General features: G+C 40.9%; 2 protein-coding genes across 9 annotated transcripts in view; both read left to right on the forward strand.

The window, feature by feature from the left end:
- The window catches only part of TBC1D2B (TBC1 domain family member 2B), a 49,067-nt gene extending 33,363 nt beyond the window's left edge, over window positions 1–15,704 (forward strand). For 3 of the 5 annotated variants that reach the window (XM_026855887.1, XM_026855888.1, XM_026855886.1), the window contains one exon: window positions 1,159–5,066. In XM_026855887.1, coding sequence (XP_026711688.1) covers window positions 1,159–1,354 — 196 coding nt within the window. In that variant the 3' untranslated portion in view covers window positions 1,355–5,066. Of the gene's footprint in view, window positions 1–1,158; window positions 5,067–15,633 lie in introns of those variants that run through there. The other 2 variants (XM_026855890.1, XM_026855889.1) reach the window with 2 other exon arrangements.
- Window positions 8,485–18,964, forward strand: part of DAPK2 (death associated protein kinase 2) — a 45,359-nt gene continuing 34,879 nt past the window's right edge. The window contains exons 1-3 of one of the 4 annotated variants that reach the window (XM_026855891.1): window positions 8,776–8,846; window positions 14,043–14,188; window positions 15,634–15,731. In XM_026855891.1, the coding sequence (XP_026711692.1) occupies window positions 15,655–15,731 (77 nt within the window). In that variant the 5' untranslated portion in view covers window positions 8,776–8,846; window positions 14,043–14,188; window positions 15,634–15,654. Of the gene's footprint in view, window positions 8,514–8,771; window positions 8,847–9,548; window positions 9,638–14,042; window positions 14,189–15,633; window positions 15,732–18,964 lie in introns of those variants that run through there. The other 3 variants (XM_026855893.1, XM_026855892.1, XM_026855895.1) reach the window with 3 other exon arrangements.

Consider the following 18,964-nt stretch of genomic DNA (forward strand, 5'->3'; position numbering starts at 1 on the left):
AACGTTGTCAGCTTGTGGAGGAAAAATGCAGAAAGATTATTTTTGTAGATTTCATGAATGTCCTGAATGGATTAGAAAATTACTTAGCACAAAACTTTTAAGTTTAAGCTCCTGAGAGGAGAAAAGTCTCTACAGATGTGTATAATTATACTCTAGTTTATAGGATGTCACAATTATGTTTGTCTACAGGTGAAAGTTGTGTTCCATAGCATGTTGTACACAGGTAGAGAAGCTGTTGGAATATATTCTGTTTATCAATAGCTGGAAATCATTATTGTTCACTCAAAAATACAAACCTAAGGAGAGCTTAGTCTCAAAGTGTCCAAATTTTCTTAATGTTTGGGTTCATCTGATAATTAAACTAGAACAAGTTGAATTCTGGCTCCCCTTTTTCCCTTAGTAAATCGTATGTTGTAGCTATAGGTCAACAGTGATGATGCAGTTAACTCTGTCTTTGGACTGATTAGGCAGATCAGTTATTAGTTTTGCTGTGACTGAATGGTAGGATGATGCAGTATGATGCAGGAAGGTGAGGGATACTCTCGTGGGGCTTTGCTATGTGATCTGATGAGCTTGAGTTGACACTGGCTCAGACATCTCTGGGATTCTGCTGGCTGGAGCAGAGCTTTCCCACTGTATCATAAAGTTTGGTTTATACATGTTTTGTGTTATCCTTGTCTGTATTTGTATTACCCCAGGCTTTATCTAGCCTCTTACACTTCATTATCTTGGATAATTTGGGAACTGATAGTCCTGGGATTGGACGAGTTTCAGTGAGTTATGTGGAGGAAGATACCCAACCTATAATGAGGGTAACTGGATGTACCAAGTATTCAGCCTAGCCAGTGAAGCTCTGAGCAGCCAGGCTTACATCTTCTGTTCAGTATTGTCAAGGCTGTAATCACTGCAGCACTATACAGAGTTGCCAGGTGGCTTTGCAAACTGTTGAGCATTTGATAACACTTTATCAGTTGAAATAACTTTAAAAGTGAGTGGTTTATGGAGCTTTCTTGCAATACTGATAACATCAGAGACCTGTCAGGTATGTGAAGGAGACCAGAGGTATCAGCCATATACTAAATACTGATAGAGATGAACTTCAAAACTGTTTTTTAAAAATATAAATGAATGATCTTCTAACATTGTGTAATTTTCCAGGAAACTGACTGCTATTGCTTTTGGGGACCTGAATCCTTTTCCATTACGTCAGATCAGGAACCGGAGGACTTACCACCTGGAGAAAGTGCGTCTTGAACTAACTGAACTAGAAGCCATTCGTGAGGACTTCCTGCGTGAACGAGACACTTGTGTAGAAAAGAGAGACCTTATTAGTGATGATGAGGAGGATAGTTGAAGCTACTCAAACTTTTCTTTGGGATCATAACCAAAGTGAGTTAACCTCCAAAACACTTTATTAACCCTGTCAAATAGAATGTAAACTAGTTGCTTTTGGAAATATGCAGGACAGATTTCCAAACCCCAGCACTTTCAGAAATACTGCTTTGTATGGAGGCCAAACACTTCTGTTTACATTTATGTTCATGGAATTGTATGTAGAGCACTTAGTATCTGTCTCAGTTTAGTCAATCAGCTGAATTGCCAGTTGTTTCCCCGCACTACACTGTTAGTGCCTGTATGTGAAACAGTAGTAAGAAAAGTCCACGCTCTGTTTACTACATTCATTGCCATTCTGCATTTTTTTGATATAATCATGTTTTTTTTCTAGTGCAGGTTGAATGTGGGAGGACATCATATTTTTGGGGTTCAGTTTGGTTCAGTAAATGGTTTTCATCATGTCCTTGAATAAACTAGCCGTTCTTGAGGTCACAAACTAGAAAAGCATGGAATAAAGCATAGGAAGAACTTGCACATTCCTTTGTCTTTTCCTGAAGTGACATGAAATGGATCATCAGACAGAACACTTGAATATATGCATTTAAAGTAAAGGTAAAATAAGTACATATTTGTCACTGAAAGTTCACTGTATACTGAAACAGTGATACCAAACTTCATTTATGCTTTTCTGGGCAGCTATGTTGATAAAGAATCTCATTTCAGACAAAGTGGTTTACAGAGGAAATTTTGTTTAGTAAATTTTGTTTCTATTCACTCTTTGGATTGCAATGACTCAAAACCCAGCTGTTAGGGAAGAAGAATGGAGCTTGTCACAGGAGTACCATGTTTTACTAGGTAATTAGTTGTGTATCTGTTGAAGGTTTTGTTGTTTGTTTGTTTTTTTTTTTATTTTACTTTAATGCTTCTTCCTATTTAGGGCTTAAAATAAGATGAAGTCTTGATCTTTAAGAAGAAACATAGCCTTCTTTTTACATGAATGTATAACTGTTGTACAATAGCGGTAGTGATAGGATTCCTAAAACAAATATTTATCAATCAATCAAAGGAGCCTAGAGGTCACAGCATGCACACAGAAATTCAAGATCCTTTTCCAGCACAAAAATTCAATATTCTCTTAACGTGCTCAGCTTTGCTGTGAGTATTGCATGCCTGTCCTACAAGACAGCTGTAAGGAAACATTTGGGGTGTTTAGTGTTTCTGCCTATGGAAATGTGACTGGAGGCCATTCGTTCTCATTTGATGACTAGCAGTGCTCTTAAACAGTTTGGAGGATGAGGAAGGCCTCTTTCTTGCTGGCTCTTCTCTGGACTTATGCAATGTTCTTTCTTGAGTCTGCTGGATCTTCAGTGTGTTGGACTGACTTAAACGTTGTGTCTGGATGTGTCATGATAAACTAGCATTCAGATACTAGGCAGCACATCACTTGGCTCTGGGGAAGTGGTTAATTGACAAAAACCAAAACTGGTGATCAGGAATGGTCAGGTGCATCAAGCTTCTACTTCATGTGTTTTTTTTGGTTTTCTGAGAACAAGTAGGACTTCTTTATCAGCTATACTCATGTCATTGTTTTAGAAAACTTAAGTGTGTGCAGGAAGACTGTTTCTGTTTCATAGCACTTTTTTCTGAGAATGTATTTGTAGCCTTCTCTAAATAAGCATATTACCAGTCAGTTTATGTGGAAGGGAAATGTTTAATCAGTGGTGAATGTTGTAACTTACAGGACTGTTGATATAAAACGTATGCTTCTTATATGACATATTTTTTAATTAGCCAACAAATCCTTGCCAATGAGGGACACATGGTATGATCATCTTGATTTGTATGTTATTTGTCTTCTAAAATATCCCCTACCTATTGTAAGCAGTAGTTTGGGCTTTTTTTATTCCCTAGTTACTCTTGAGTTTATTAGGCAAGTTTTTCATATTATTGCATGTACTGTATTCTTTTTTTTTTTTTTTACTTACCATCAGTGTTTGAATATAAAAATGGGACCAGGTTTTCTAATTTTCTAGTTATGCTGTCTTGGTTTTGAAAGAGCTGGTCTCTAAATCAATCTGTAATGTCCACTTTTTAAAATCTGTTTTCAAGTGTTAAATGAAATCTTTCTAAGCTGAAGATCTTCCTTCCAGTGTCAACGGTTGAAATGTTAAGGTGAAGAATTTAGAAGCATGTACCTACCCCATTCCTAGAAGTCTGTTTTTCCTTGGTTTTGAGTCCTCGCTATGTACTAGTCCTATGACTTCAGATGTTTTCAGACTGATTTCATTGGAGTCTTTAGGTTGTGAAGATAAAACTAACTTTAGGGCAACTGTTCAGGATGTTGTTTAGTGGACAAAACACGACCTCTGATGTTACAGGACCATTTCTTTTTTTTTACAGTTGTGCTGATGGTTACATTTGTGTGTGTGTATATGTGTTGTTGTGTTTCATTATGTAAGGTGTTACCTAGCTGTATAGTAAAGCTAAGTAGCTCTGTTTCTTACGCCACTATGTGAACATAATACATGAATATTAGGAAGCTTATGGAAATCGTGTTGTCTCTGGGTTATTTTGTCAGCTTGCAAAAATGAAATGAGTTGATGGTGGTATTATGCTCATGTTCCCAGCAAGCTGTTGGCTTCATTTTATTAAGCATCGTTACTGATGCCTTAGTTAAAAGGTCAAAAAGTTGCAAAGACATCCAAACTCTGACCACTAGAAGTCGGCATAGAACAAAAATGAGATGCATGCAGCAGGAAGCAATGGCAGGGGAAGCTTGCCTTGCTTTTGCAAATGTCTTTGGGTGACTCAGTTTTCTAGTGGTGTTTACTCTGGTAACTTTGAAGAGTATTAACTAGTTAGGGACATGCAAGATACACAGGGAGTATTTAAACTCAGTGAAACCAAGCAAAAATACAATGTGACTCTGGTCTAAAAAAACTGAACTAGTGTTTGTATCTAGGGGTAAACTTCTGAACCAGTGCATGAGTCATGCCAGTCCACTTACTAGAAAAAGTGACCTGTTAATGCAAATAAAGATTGCTACGACTATTTTTTAACTTCGAGGTCATGCACATATGTGCAAAAGAGTTCATTATGCCTGGTTCCCGATATATGTGATGTAAACCAAACCACTAAGTTGCATCTTGTGGAGTATTCCTCTGTTTTCATACATGTATGCATGGCTTTCCAGTGAAACTTCTGGTTACTTGTTTAAAACATTACCTTCTGTTAAATAGGCAAAAAATTGGTGCACTACATGTCTCTCTATTAAAACTGCACAGTATTTCAGCTTTACCTGTACATCTGTACAGATAGTGTTATTATCCAGTGTTATCAGACTGGTGGGTTTTTTGCCAGCTATGTAATCAATAAAAAGGATTTTTTTTTTTTTTTGTTGCCCTTCAGGTGTCTTCTGTGAGGGATTCTCCCCTTCCCCTCAGTCTTTGTAAACATGGTAAGATACTTCAGCAGAAAGGGAAAGATTTTTTTTCTTCCTTAAGACATCAGGAATGAATGAGTGGTCTTAAATTTGACAGAGTTGTATGTTCAGTCATGCTTAACTGAGAAATGGAAAATTAATCAATTTCATGAAATTGTGTAGCTGTTTAAGTGAATGTTCCCTTAAGTGCCATGTTAGAAATTGGCAATATGCGGTACAAGAAATTTGAATCACAAAACGTAAGTGATGTTATTTTCATAAAGATGATGTAAAGAAAAAAATAAATTGTTTATTACTTTACAGTTTGCTCTGGTTTGTTTTTTGTTGTTTTGTGGGTTTTTTTCATAACAGATGGAAATAACTGCAGGTGCCATCAGAACGAACCAGTAGTAAAGCTGGTGATTTTATCTGATAATGTGATTTGAGACAGTCTCTGTAGAGGAACATACTTGCAAATTTGGCTTTGAAGCGTGAAGATGTGAGCTATAGTCATGTTGCATGCAGGTGATGCTGACTGGGTAAGCTTATGATTGGTGTCCTTAGTTTCTTGGGAGAGGAGGTTAAATTTGCGTGAGTGTTCAGAGGGAACAGACTTCTTAGGCAACGTATGTATTTGTATCTCCTCACACCACAAGCCTCTTCAGTAGGCTTGGGCACTGATGTTCTGCTAAAGCCTTTGGTAGCCAAGTGCATAATTTCAGCTGCTTTGAAAATTTAATGAACTACTGAATTAATTTGGAAATCTAGCCTCAACATCAGATATGATCTTTGCATTTTGGAGTTACCTTGATTCACTCAAAGAGGCTACCAAATATCTCAGCTACTTCAGATATAAAACTTAACAACTAAATATTTGCGAGGAAGGAAAAATAAGAGCTAGATCACTTTAATTGCACATCCAAGCAGATCTTTTAAAGTAGAGGTGAATAGTGCACAGTTCCTGTCTTCTGGATCTGCTGCAGGATGGCAAGCTGTTAAGGGTAGATATTGGCACAGCTGGAAATCTGTTCAAAGGGGTTGCAAAACAGGATAGAGAGCAGCATTTGAGGCAGAACATGACTATGGCCTAAGGACCTCCTGTCCTGTATACTGAAAACTTAAGTTGAAGAAATAAACAAAAAATTCTGGGAAGAGAGTGCATAGGGAGCAATGTCCTCACTTGGACGCTTGACATACTTAGCTTGGGTAGGTTGTGTTGCCCTAGCAGCTGCTGGGGCCTGTTCAAGAACAGCTGAGGCTCCTGTTTCCTCCTTTGGACTGAGCTTGAGCCATCTGTTCCCAGTGGAACTGCAACAAGGATGCGAGTGTGGCTGATGCATATAGCTGATGTATGTCATTAGTGTGTTTCTTGGGAATAAGGTATTTAATTGGAGAGGAAAGATGCAGCTTGCTTACTCTGAACTGAGACCAAATACCTGCAGAGTCTCACTCTGTTCTGGGTGCTTTAGAGATGCAAGGGAACACACTGAAGTCTGCTGGTATTACAATATGTCAGGTGTTCATTCTGTAGGGTTTTCAGAAGTGCTAAACATAGCTTCCTTATCTGCAGCTCCTTGACCTCACTGAAAGCAGAGTCCATGTAGCGCTGAAGCTTAAAGAATTCCCACACATGAAGTATATTCACTCAGAGAATGCAGAGGAAGGGTGTGCTCTGCCTTGGAAGTCCCCCCCCTGGAAAAGAAGGTAAAAGGTTCAATCACAAGGAAGTTAGTAGAGTGGTATTTTTAATCATGATACTATGCTGTGAAAACCATACTTCTCTGCAGTTATACCCAGCTACAGTGGTAGCTTTTCAGAGGAGTAGACTAGAATGCAAAACTCCTGATTATACTGAATGTGATATTAAAAATCCAAATAAGAAAACTATGTATTCTCTACCCTAAATTAGTCTGGGATGTTATAAAGAGAAGTAAAGTAATTAAACTATTCAACACTAAAATATACCTGGTAAATTAAGATGACTTTGGCCTTAATTAAGATACTCCTAGCCTTGAGTGATTGCATCCTGCCTATGTTTCAAATGAGGCACACCTTTTGTGTGTATAACAGTTAACCTTTTCACAGTGAGCTGCCTCTTAAGACTTCAGGTTTCACTTGATGAACTGATTGGTGATTAAACTGTGAAATAAACTATTTCACTGTTTTTATAAATGCAGATGGTATTTTTCTGATATTTAAGCTTGGGACTCCCCCTTTGGAACATAAAGTATGGGCTTCCTTCTTTACTGCTTCCTAAAGGAGACTGGTAAATGCATGACTAGCAGATGCTGCAGTGTTTGTACTGCCTGCTTCAAACACTACTGAGCTTTGAATTTTCCTTCTCGCTCTTGTCCTGTATTCACTTAAAGGCTTCTGCCCTGATTGCCAAAGATGTTACAAAGAAATGTGAGTTAGTGTTTTTTAAGGGTGAACAATTAAAGAACCATGGAAGAACAATGTCTCACACAAAACCTGTCTTTTGTCTTGCAAACTCTATGGACATGGCATCAGGGATGAGATTCAAACTACACTTGCTTTTCTTGGAGACCTTGCAGGGCTGGTCAGCAGATATTCATCTCACATTGGGGTTATTCATGGGCTAGGGAAGAGTTCGTCCTGATTTGAAAAGCAGTTGGGGCCTCTCTCAAAAACCATGCTGGTTTGTTTGCTGCTAGCTGCAAGGAAGGGGACAAAACAGGTGGCCTTCCTTGTGTGCCTCTTATAGTTTTGTAGGAGGATTGCTGTGACGTTCACATGACCATATCACATTATAGAACTAAAGGTGAGGAATGAAGTATCTTTATTTTCCCTTTGAAAGGGCTCTGAATTTTACCACTGCACTTTGAAACCTTTGCTATTGCTCTTCTGTTTCCTGTCCTCCACCCTGTGTAATATCAGGTGGAGTCACTTTCATTTTGGAACCAGGAGAGCTGGGTGGAACTCCTGGGCTGTGAACAGCATTGCCAGGGCAGGTGAGCAGGGACACAGTTCAGTCCTCTTGACTTGGAACAAGTCTGAAGCCAAGTTTCTTCCTAACTGTGATAATAAAAAAGCACTGCCTTTGGGCACTTGCCTAGTATAAAACTTTATTTTAAAATTAATCTATCTTTGCAACTTATTGCAGTGGAAGGAGCCTGCCTATTTATGTATGATAATTTGTCATAGCTTTGCGTTATCTTAACTGCATAAAGAATTGGAAGTGAAGGCAGCCTGACATTTGTATTTGATTTTGAAGGTGTGAAGAGTACCACATCATTCCTCATTAACAAATGTCAGCTATTAACATGCACAGAATAAATTTAAACAGACTAAACAGTATTTATTGCAATTACTGTCTGCCAAATAAAGAGGGAGAAAATCTAGTTTTACAGGTTTTGGGAATGTCTTTAAGACAGGAGCGTAAACAGATGAAGGATGTCATTGTTGGTAGTCAACACTTGGTGTAGGGCAACTTAGAAAACAGTATTGCAAATGTTTGTTGCAGTAGTGCATATTAATGCATTTTGAGATCCACAGCGAGGACTGAAAATGTGCCATTCTATCACAGTGGTTTCTTGAAACAACAGAGAATTTTACTGGGTAATGCTGAGTTTCAAACCACACAATGAACAATATAGGCTTGTATTTAGGTTTGTATAGAATACAGAACAAGGCTTATGCAAATGAAGTGCCTGTAATGAATTCACCGGGGAGCCCGCAGGGCCGCTCTCAGCGTCGCGGACGGGCCGGGAGCCGGGCGGGGGGTCTCGCCCCGCAGGTCGGTGTGGTGGCTGCGGGGCAGCTCTGTCGGAGGTGCTCGGCGGCGGCTTGCCCCCGCTCATCCCGCGTTTAACGGCGTTTCCAGCCCGGGCTCTGCGTGCCCGCTGTCCCGCAGCTGTCGGCCGGGGGCGGAGGCAGCTCCCGCATCACCTCCTGGGCGAGCAGCTGTCGCCGACCCCCGGGCAGGTCCGGGGCTGCGGGAGTTTCAGAAGCCCACCCTTCCGTCCTGCGCGCTGCTCCGGCCGGCCTTGTTTCTGGCCGTTGGTCCTGGGCTCGCACCTCAGCTTACTGACGGCTTCAGCGAACTTTGTGCGACTTCACCGTGTTATCCGTAAGTTTCTTCTAGGCTTTTCCTTCAGAGAGCTTCCCTTGGGACCCGGTGGGTGTCTCGACGCCTGTTCCTCTGAGCAGCGCGCCGGGGTCCCGGGGTGAGCAGCGCAGCCGGGGCTGCTTTGGCCTGGCCCGTGTCCTTCTAGGGGACCGTCAAGAATGAAGGTGTGAAGGAGAGGGTGGGAGTGTGTGGCACTTTCTCCTGCTTTGGCTGGTCACTCACCAGCTGCGAAAGGACCAGAATCAGTATGCTCCCCTGCTTAATGTGTGGCGGAAAAGCTCGATTCTGACCCTCTCTAGAGGCGTCTGTTCCGAAACGTTTGTGAGTTTCAGACCTTTATTTGCTTGTGCAAGAAAAGTAGATCCCAGAGGCTAGAGCTCACTTGGCGTTGGGGCAGCGATGTGCCCTATCTGCAGCAGTAATCCTTGAAGGCGCCGCCGGGGCGGGAGCGGGGCGCTGGGATGCCGTGCCAGCGTGCCGGGCATTGCGGGCTTCCCCGGCGCCCTGGGCCGGGGCGTTCGCGCCGGGCTCCTGGCTCCAGCACGGGAGGGCTTTGGGGCTGGCAGCGGATGCCGCGGCGGAGCCGGAATTAGCTGCAGAGCAAACGCGTTCGGTACGGAGGCTTGGACATGCTGTCGTTGGTCGGTCACCGCACACGTAATCGCTGCAGAGTAAACTGGGAGGTCAGCAAGGGATCCCTTGGGAGTTCGCAGCAGGAGCAGCGATCCTGTGATGGGACTGAAGTGCTTGGATGTTGTGTGTGTGGTGTGTCCTTTAGAGGCACACGGCTAGTAAGTGATAGCTGCCTCCGTTTTCGGATAGAAAAAATTTTAGGCTACTGTTGTCTGACAGGAAAATATTTAGGTAAAAATAAGGGTTTGCTGAAATTAGTGTAACTTAACTGTGCTTTGACTATGAAAGCGGAGGATAAAAATTACTTGGGGTTTGCTGTTGGAATTGCTTAGTCTCTTCTAGGGCAAAAAAGAGGAGAAAGAAAGGGGATGAGAAGGGTGAAAGAGGAAAACACTTTAATGCTTATAAAAATCTGTTTAGTTTTAGTGTAAGGTGCCAAAACTAGAAGACAGCATCACCTGAATTTGTTTGTGGGTAGGTTTGATTTTTATTTTTTTTTGTTGGTTGGTTGGTTTTTCCAAATTACTAATTTAAAACAGTCCAGTTTTGATTCTAAGTTGATAATTTTTCAGTACTAAAAAACAACTCATAAGGGAAGCTGTTACTTTGATCTGTTCTAATGTATTTTGCATTTTGTATTAGTATAACTATTGTTTTGTAATATAAAAACATACCACAGGGGATGCTTCTGAGTTTGGCAAAGGATTTAGCGTTTCAACTCATGTCAAGTGTACTTGAGAAAGTAAAACGGAGCTGTTACCACAGTCACTTGAAATTGGTTTCTTTAGGGTAGAAGGAAAAAAAAAAAAAGTGAGGCTGGTAACAAGCCAAATGATCCAAGGGTTTTGTTACCACTTCTATTTTCTATAATCCTGCTCTTGTTCAGTGGTGTGTGGACATTTATCCTGGATTTGACATGTGTAGATCAGTCATTGATTGTCAAATAATTTGGTAATGACAGGCTAATAATGTACCTATGCTTTTTAAAAGAGAGGAATAGAATTTCTTCTGTTCCTCTTAAGGTGGATTCTGTCACCCTCTTTAGAATAGTGGATTCTTTTAGATCAATTTCCTTTACACACAGCACAGGCAGCACTAAGAGGCATTTCTGTACTGGAATAAGAATATCAACATCCAGCGTTTGTACTGATATAAAATACATACATTTAAATTTATGCCTTAGGTTACAAAGGGAAACTGATTTCTTAGGCTAAGTAAGATCTCGTTTTATGGTACAGCAGTTTAGGAATGTGAAGAGATGAGGCAGGATGTGTTTCTAGTGCCTGAAACTGGAATCTCAGAGGTTTGTATTGTATTTCTAGTTTTGCTGCAGCTTCGTTACATGTCTGTAGGAAAATAATTTGCATAGGATAAACAATACTTTGCCACCTTGTGATAGTTGGGATGTGTAAAGAGGTGTTGGATACCGGAGTAAAAGGTGAAGTGCCATATACTTGTACTATACTATGAAGTATCGTTATGAAAACATGGTGAGCAATATGAATGCGGAGTAGAAGCTGGCCTTCATAGTAAACTACTCACTGCTAGGAATCCTAGAGCAAATAGCCTGGTATAGAAGAGATGGCTCCAACATGGTGGTTGAGGACAAGACGTGGGGTGTTCTGTGTAAGAACACAGAAGGTTATCTCCTCCGCAGAGCTTGCATTGGAGCTCCTAAACCTCTGGTCTGATCCAAAACTCATTGCAGGAGATTCCCCATCCTCCTGGTTTTAATGAATTTTGGTGGAGACCCTAAGTGATTGGAATGGTCCTGACTCATTCTATTGCAATATTGTTTGGGCACATGCCCCAGGAGTGTTAGTATAGTGTATTGGAGAACAAAGTTGAGTGTTGCTAGTTCATCACATCATGAATGTACAACTTCTTTGTCTGAATGAGTCAAAGATCTCTAATTCAGTCTGCTTTCACTGACCAGCATTAGGAAATCACTATCTGACTAGAGGAAAAAATTAATGCTCTCATTCCCCCTTTGATATACTTGTGCTTTGTACTTGCAAATGGAGCCAACAAAAACATTGCTGTTTAAATCTTAGAATGTGAAATCACCTTAGTTTCCTAAGATCAGCATATAATACCTGTGGAGGGTTATGTTTATGCTTGTGAATGGAATTTTTATTTCAGCTGAATTTTAAGTGCGTGAAGGTTATCTTTTGTTATCACCCTTATGCTGTGTATCTGCTAATGGTAATTGTCTTGAATCATCAAGTATATGATCTGTTTTGGGCATCTACTAACTGTGAAAGTTGGGCAAAAGTCAGGAGAGATATCTGCAGAAGTAATGAGAGTGGAAGGCAGTATAAGATAACGTGAAGCGATAGACATGGGAAACACCAGCACGCCAGAAGTATGACTGGAGGGCCTGGACACTTTGGAGCAGTTTTGTGTTCTGTCTTCAAAAACAAGGCTCTGGGCTGATTTGGATGCTTGAACGGTTCCTTGGTGTGGGAGTCAGCTTGCTGGTTTGTCCTTTGCATAAGTTAAAACATCAGTAAAACGGGTGACAACTTCCTGGTTATTTTTGAGATAATAGTGCATGGATTCTATGCGTCTGCACAAGTAGGTGTGTTCTCTGGGGGGTGCTGGGAAATGAGTAAACTTGTCAGTCAGATATAAACTGGCTGTGTTCCAAGGCATCTCGGATGGATTCCTGATTCTCAAAGTGATCTTTTAACTTGCTCTTCTGAATGAAAAACTCTCTCTTAGAACAATGGGTTTCTTTTAGGTGTGTTTGCATTCATGTTACTTAAAGCCACGTACCTTGTATTCTGATGAAGGAAGCGTCAGTTTGAGGGATTTAGTCTTTAGGCAAGTCTCAGCAGTATCTCTTACTATGTGGACATTTTCTTGTACTTGACTTTTGTATCTTGCGTCTTGAGTCTTGCTATTCAGGATGAGCAGAAGGTTTGGGGTTTTCAGCAGGGCTTGGCTTTGTCCTTTGCGTTTTCTGAAGTCTGTGGGTGCTGAACTAGGTTTTGCACCAACACTTCAGAAAATCCTGGTCTGACCAGTTGCAAGCAACATCATATAAACTTAGTATAGAGCCAATAGCTCAGAAATGACCTCATTCTTGTAAGCACTACTGAAGCATTTATTGACTGTATTTTCAAGCCCTGAGCAATATTGGTCAATGTGGTTTTTCTGAGATTATGAGAGGTTGTTTGAGGTATACAATAATTGGCTTACAAAGCAGAATTTGTTTCTTTTTATTGAGAGGGAAAAAGACACATTTTTGTCCCAGGCATGAATGTGGCTTTGGGAAGGGAATTAATGAGCCAAGTAGCAGAACAGTTCACCTGGCTTCATCTTGAAAAATTCTGAAAATGTAGACAAAGTAAGGATCAGCCAGAAAAATGTCAGAAAGTATGGGGATGGAAAGTGGAAGTGGAAAAACCCAATGCACATTATAGTGCACCTAGCTGAGGCTCCCCCATGCAAGTGTTGATTGCTAAGTATACTTTAATAGTGCTATGGTTATTCTGGTTTTCGGAGTCACAACCTGTGTGGTTTTGATCATTTGTCTTGGGTAGCTTGATAAGAGAGATCATGTCTAAAGCACAGTTACACAGGAAGGTGTGGGAGGCAAATTTGTCTCCATTGCAGAGTTTTGAAACTGGGGTTTGAACAGATTGGTTTGTGAAAGTGCAGTAGGCTTCACAGAACCTTTATGAGAGCCATTGCATCTGCAGTGTAGACCTCCAGCAAGGCTGCTATTAAGGGCATGAAAGCTATTGCTGGGGATACCTTGCACCTCCCTCTCCTCCATGAGGTACCTGCAAGTGTCTGTCATGCGGTGGAAATGGTAATTTCTGAACTGTGACAGAAATGGATGTGTTTGGGTCATGTCACAGATGCACGTGAGTCATGGCACATCACAGTTTGTACCTATCCCATGAGCTGTGCGGATATACACCCTTCAAAAAGGAGAGGGGGCAGGTTTGACGTACAGCTGAAATATTTCCCATCATCAATAGGAGCGAAACGGTGGGTCCCTTGGGGAGAGGGAGTGGGGCTTGCCAGAGCAATGTATGTGCTCTGTGTCTTCTCCGTATTGGAGGAAAGAGTATAGAGAGCAGGCTGTAGGCTGGGTGTGGGCTGTTAGAAACTCCCCACCTAATAAGTGTGTTGTTAAAGGGAAAGGAGTGAAGAGAAATGGTCACAAGTCCTCCTGGACTTTGGAAATGGCAAACCAAAAGGATGCACTACACAGAGATGTTAAACATATGGTGAGAGCCATCACGGAATTACGCAAAATTGTGTTACTAGGGGATGGAGGCAGGTACCACTCCTCAGCTTGTGTGTGTAACTGGTGCTGAGTGCCTAAGAGAGGATATCTGATTTTGTTGGCACCCCTTTACTTATTGCTAGTCTTTTGAAAGAGTGAATGTTATTCCCAAGTAATACCAATGTAAGCGTTGATGAAGTAGCCCTCTGCTTGAAATAAAGCAGTCAAATAATTTTTGTCCTAATGCATAGGTTTTTCTAAAATCAGCCAAAAAAAATATATGTAGAAGCACTAAGATACTATTTCCTGTTCCTTTGAAGCAATAGGAGGAACATATTTGGAAAGGAATTGAATTGATACTCAACATGCCTCCCATGTGTTAGAAACCAATGATTTATGAAAAAGGAGAGGGAAAACAAAGCAGCCAGGTTTTTTTTTTTTGTTTGTTTGTTGTTTTTTTTTTGAGGTGAGTGCATGACAAAAGCTGTGTATGTTTTGACAGGTTGTTAGATTTTTACAATGTATTTGCTGCTTATGGTATGTGCTTTTGCTATAGAAAAATCTTTAAAAATATGTGTCTTGCAACTTGGCAGGAACCCTAATACTGCTCTTTGGTACTTTGTACTGTTTTATAAGTCATCTGCTGATCTATTAAAATAGCTGGATCTTCTTGCAACATTGAATTGAGCTTATTTCTAAAGGATCAAAATAGAGCTTTGTTTGCTTGTGAAATACGCTTTGCAGTGTGCCACGGTCGGATGCCAAAGACCGCTATTTAAAAACATGCAGGAGCTGTATAGAAGTGCAAAATGTGAAAGCCCCCAGTGCATCTGAAGCAAGCAGCACCTGGGATTCATGCGGCAATGTCCGTTACATTGAGAAGTACAGATACGCTGCTGAAGCCTAGACACCTGTGAGAGTAACTGTATGGCTCAATGCAGTTAAATTTTATTGTGACATTAGAGGCCTTACAGCTATTTTACACATTCTCATCTAAATAGTGGACGTTGTTTGGGCCATTGGGGATAATGCTCGCGTTCATCTACACAGGAAACACCAAGCATGTTGTAAACTGGTTACCTGGTTATTGTGTTAAAATCCCTTCTGTTAAGATATGTTGCTGTGTGGGTGTATCCCAAGGAATAATGTGATCTCTGCTCTTCCAAGAGCAGCACAGCATAACGCACTCCCGGGTGCTCGAATGCACCAATGTGAGGCTTGTCTTTCCAGACCTCACAGAGCTTAGCAAGTTAAAAGATTGTGTTCAGGAAACAAATTTCACGGTTACACAGATTAATGCATGCAACAAACGCTGCTCATGCTTCTCTCATTTGAAATGTCTAGTGTGTGATGAAAGATGTTGTGCCAAAAACTCTATAGATAGAATCACAATGTCTTTGTTCAACAGTAGTTCAGATTTCCATTTGCTGTCCTGCCTACGTGCTTCAGAAAGACTTCTTGACATGAGAAAAATGAAGCTCTGCCTTGTGGTTTGCTTTGTTCGTGGCCTGCCTGCTGACACTTTAATGAAGCAGCCTGTGAGGCTGATTCTCGTGCTAGCTCTATTTAGCGTAGTGTGGAAGCTTTATTGTCCATAACTTTGTCAAATTATTAATTACTTCTGTCCCATTTATGTTTCAAGGTGTGTTTTGTGCTTCTGGTTAAGTATGCTCTCAGGTACTTCAGTGAGGGACAAAGAACCCTCTTCACTTATAGGTGCTCACCTCTTTCGAGATTGGGACCCTCGATATTTGGCTGAGACGGCTAAATTAATTCTTTTGATTGATCAGTGGTAACTTTGGCCACGAATGAGCTGCAGTGGGTCTAAAGTGACTATACCAGAAATATGTCTTACTGATTCTTTGCCTGTTGGAAGATAATAATGAATTTCATTCTTTCTTAATATTCTAGTTGCATCATCTTTGTGCATCAATGAAAGGTCCAAGCATGGCTGTGTTTAAGCAACAGAAGGTGGAGGACATTTATGAAATTGGGGAAGAGCTAGGAAGGTAAGTTTGTACTGATGACACCACACTATTCCAAAAGTTGACATGTGCAGATATTTGCCACGTCTTAGAACAATCCTGCATGATAGCCTAAATCAATTGCAATGTACAACAGTAAAAACACATCCGTTTACAAAACTGAACTTAGGATAGGATTTTAAATTAATTTTTTTTTTTTCAGATTAAGTGTGATAACTATTTTTTCTTTTCTTGCAACTAGGGCAACAGAAGGTACATTTATATTGTCTTTTGTAGATAGGTGTCATCCGTGCTTGTGCTTTAGACAGAATTCACTGGCCCGTTCTCTGATCCAGATGGGAAACAGTAACGCGTGGTGCCGCCGTCACAGACGCAGCGCTTTGATTTCCCTTGTTTTGAAGAGTGCTGCATGGCACTGTTGTTTTCAGCTGGTTCTGAGCACTGACAGAACACATGCATATCTGCCTGCAAAACACTGTGTATGTATTCCTGAAAAGATTTACCTGTCATAATTTCAGCTGCACCTGTTAATACCTGTATATAGCTTTTAATCTATAAAGGTTTATCTGCAAATATTAATTATAGGTGAAGTTAATGGGTAATGCTTAACCATTAGCACCTGCTTGACACTCTGCTGGGTTTGTGAGCTGGATGACACAGGGCTCCCCCAGTCACTTAGCAACATACAGTGCTCTGGGTGAGGATGGCTAGTTTCCATTCAGTGTCCAACCCTCCAGTGATTTTCTTTTTGATATGCAAATAGCTGAATTAGGGCTATACACGTGTTGGCTTCTTTCCCAACGTCTGGCAGTCGGTTCTGATAAATGACTGTGTATGTGCAATTACCCTTTCTCAAGGGCCAATAATTTAGTTACATTAAAACACTTCAGTTGAAGCTGTTTCTCTGCCAAATCTTATTCTTTTCACTCCCAGCTATTTCATCTTCAGAGTTGTTGAGACCATTTCTTTTAAGGGGAGGTGGTTTGGGGGTGGGGTGGGGTTGGGTTTTTTGTTCTTTTTCATTACTTTCCCTCTCAGGAAGGCCTCAACTATTAAATTATCTGTAACTGCTTACTTTTGAGTATTGACTGGTCCTGACAACATCAGCCTGATAGTGAAAATTTGACAACAGTGAGCAGTAAAGAAATTCGGTGTGTGTATAGAGGGAGTAAAAGGTGTGTCTTTTTTTCAGCCTAGGTGGCCATAGTATATCTTTAACAGTCAAACAGCTAAAATGAGAAACCAGAAACTGAGTAGTGTATTTTTACTTTGGTTCCTGGATTGGATTTGGAAATACAGTGTCTTTTGAGATGATGAACCTTACTCTTTCCTTCAAGCTGATAGTTATTAGGCCTTTTGAATGGAGAAGTGTAGCTGAAATAACCTGGTAAAGGCTGATCTTCGCTGTCTGAATCTACCTGAGAGACCTGACAGCAGCCCTCCTCCTCTCCCGGCTGCATGTCACAGAAACGCGGCTGCTCCCAGGGTTATGCTGTGGAGCTGGTACTTGCTACACGTCGGGCGATGGGCTGGGTTCGGAGGAGACTACATTCACACATGGAATCTGAAATTGTTGGCTTTTTTAATGGGTGTGTTCTCTGCAAGAAATTTTCTAGATAAGCCAGAAGAAGGACTAGGTGTATACATAAGCAGGTGCCATCCTCACATGACAAGGGGGTATTAAACTCTACTACAAAATCATGTTGTAGTTCCCAGCATTTTACATGTAATACTTCTCGTAGATGTAGAATCCAAGTCTACTTAGTACTGAGGTCCTTAGGCAAAAAAAAGTTCCCTGAAAGACCTGAAGGAAATAGGCAAATTGTGACAAATGAGATGAGGACAGCAAGGTTGGAATTACATCCCTTAACTTTGAATGTGTTCAAGTTGTGTACTTTATTCTTGCCCATGAATATAACGTAACGCTGTCTTTGTCGGTGTATTTTCACTTTTAGATTTTGTGAGGAGCTCTGCAGATCTGCTTTCAACTGTGTGTTATATGTGCAGTGTCACTGGGTTGTCATGCCTCTATATCTCTGAGCAGTAACTACTGATTAAGGCCAGTGACAAGTGATATCTCGCTTTTTTAGAAGAAAAATAACACACTAAGCAGGTTGTGGTGACTGAAATGCAAGAATCTTTTTGGCTAATGCCCTTGGAACCTGTAGATGCCTTTTATTAGTTTGTTAAGTTTGCAACAAGCTGTTAGTTGCTGACAGTACAGGCAGGTAAAAGGATTAATTTATTATCATTCTGACAACAGAAGTCACTTACAAAACAAAGCTTTTCAAACAACATCTGTGAAGTCTGTCCTGTTCGTGCCCTCCTGAGTTTGTGACCTCTTGAGAACAAAAGTAGTTGGTGATACAGGGCTAATGCTTGTTCCAGCTTGGATTCGGTCAGAAGTTAAAATACAGGATCTCACCAACACAGCCAGCACCTGTTTATCTGAAAGTCTTTGCGCAGCACTTAGGAAAGGAGGCCCCTTTTATACACTTCAGATGCTCCTCTGTAAGGTTTAGATACAGCTGGTCTGGGGATGCAATTAGACCCTTCCTGTCATTGTGCAGCACTGAGGTAGCTGCAGCAGAGGCTCTTCAGATCCAGCTGTATAAAACCCAGCAAATGGTGTATTTGTGAACTCAAGCAGATCATGCTCAGATCACTGCTGAGCTACAAGCAATGCAAAGGGTGCTGGAAATGCAGTTATCTCCTGTGCCAAGGCAGCGGTGTGAGAGAAAACTCTTTACAGAAAGGGGGAGCAGGTTTTCCATAGCTGCAGCTGTGTGTTCTAACTAGCTGCCTAGCTCCAACATTCCCTCAGTCTTTCAAATATTAATCTTATGTTTATACCTCTGTTGCTCAACGTCTCCGAAGGGTACATACAGGGAACAAGAAGTCAGGCATGTGACATTAGAGGAAAGAAGTTGCTGATGGGCTTGTTCATTCTAGCAGCTATACTTGGGAAGCTTAGCGTGGCCTATGCTGAATGTGTGCAATACTTTATTATCATATATGTATATTTAAAGTTACTTCCTGCAAGATAGTATCAGTTGGTTTCTAAGTGTGAAGTCTGTGGGGACTGAAGTTCTCTAGCAAGAGCTGAAAGGGAGCCTAAAAAGAGGAGGAGCCTCTACAGTGAATTTAGCAAATGTCGACATTTTAAAATAAGAACCTTTTTGAGCTCTATAATACAGTTTATTACTAAAATATTGACTCTTTTTTTTTCATTTTCAAAATTTATGACACGGGGAGAG

Source organism: Athene cunicularia, assembly GCF_003259725.1.
Source record: "Athene cunicularia isolate RWA chromosome 10 unlocalized genomic scaffold, athCun1 chr10_part1, whole genome shotgun sequence".
NCBI lineage: Eukaryota > Metazoa > Chordata > Aves > Strigiformes > Strigidae > Athene > Athene cunicularia.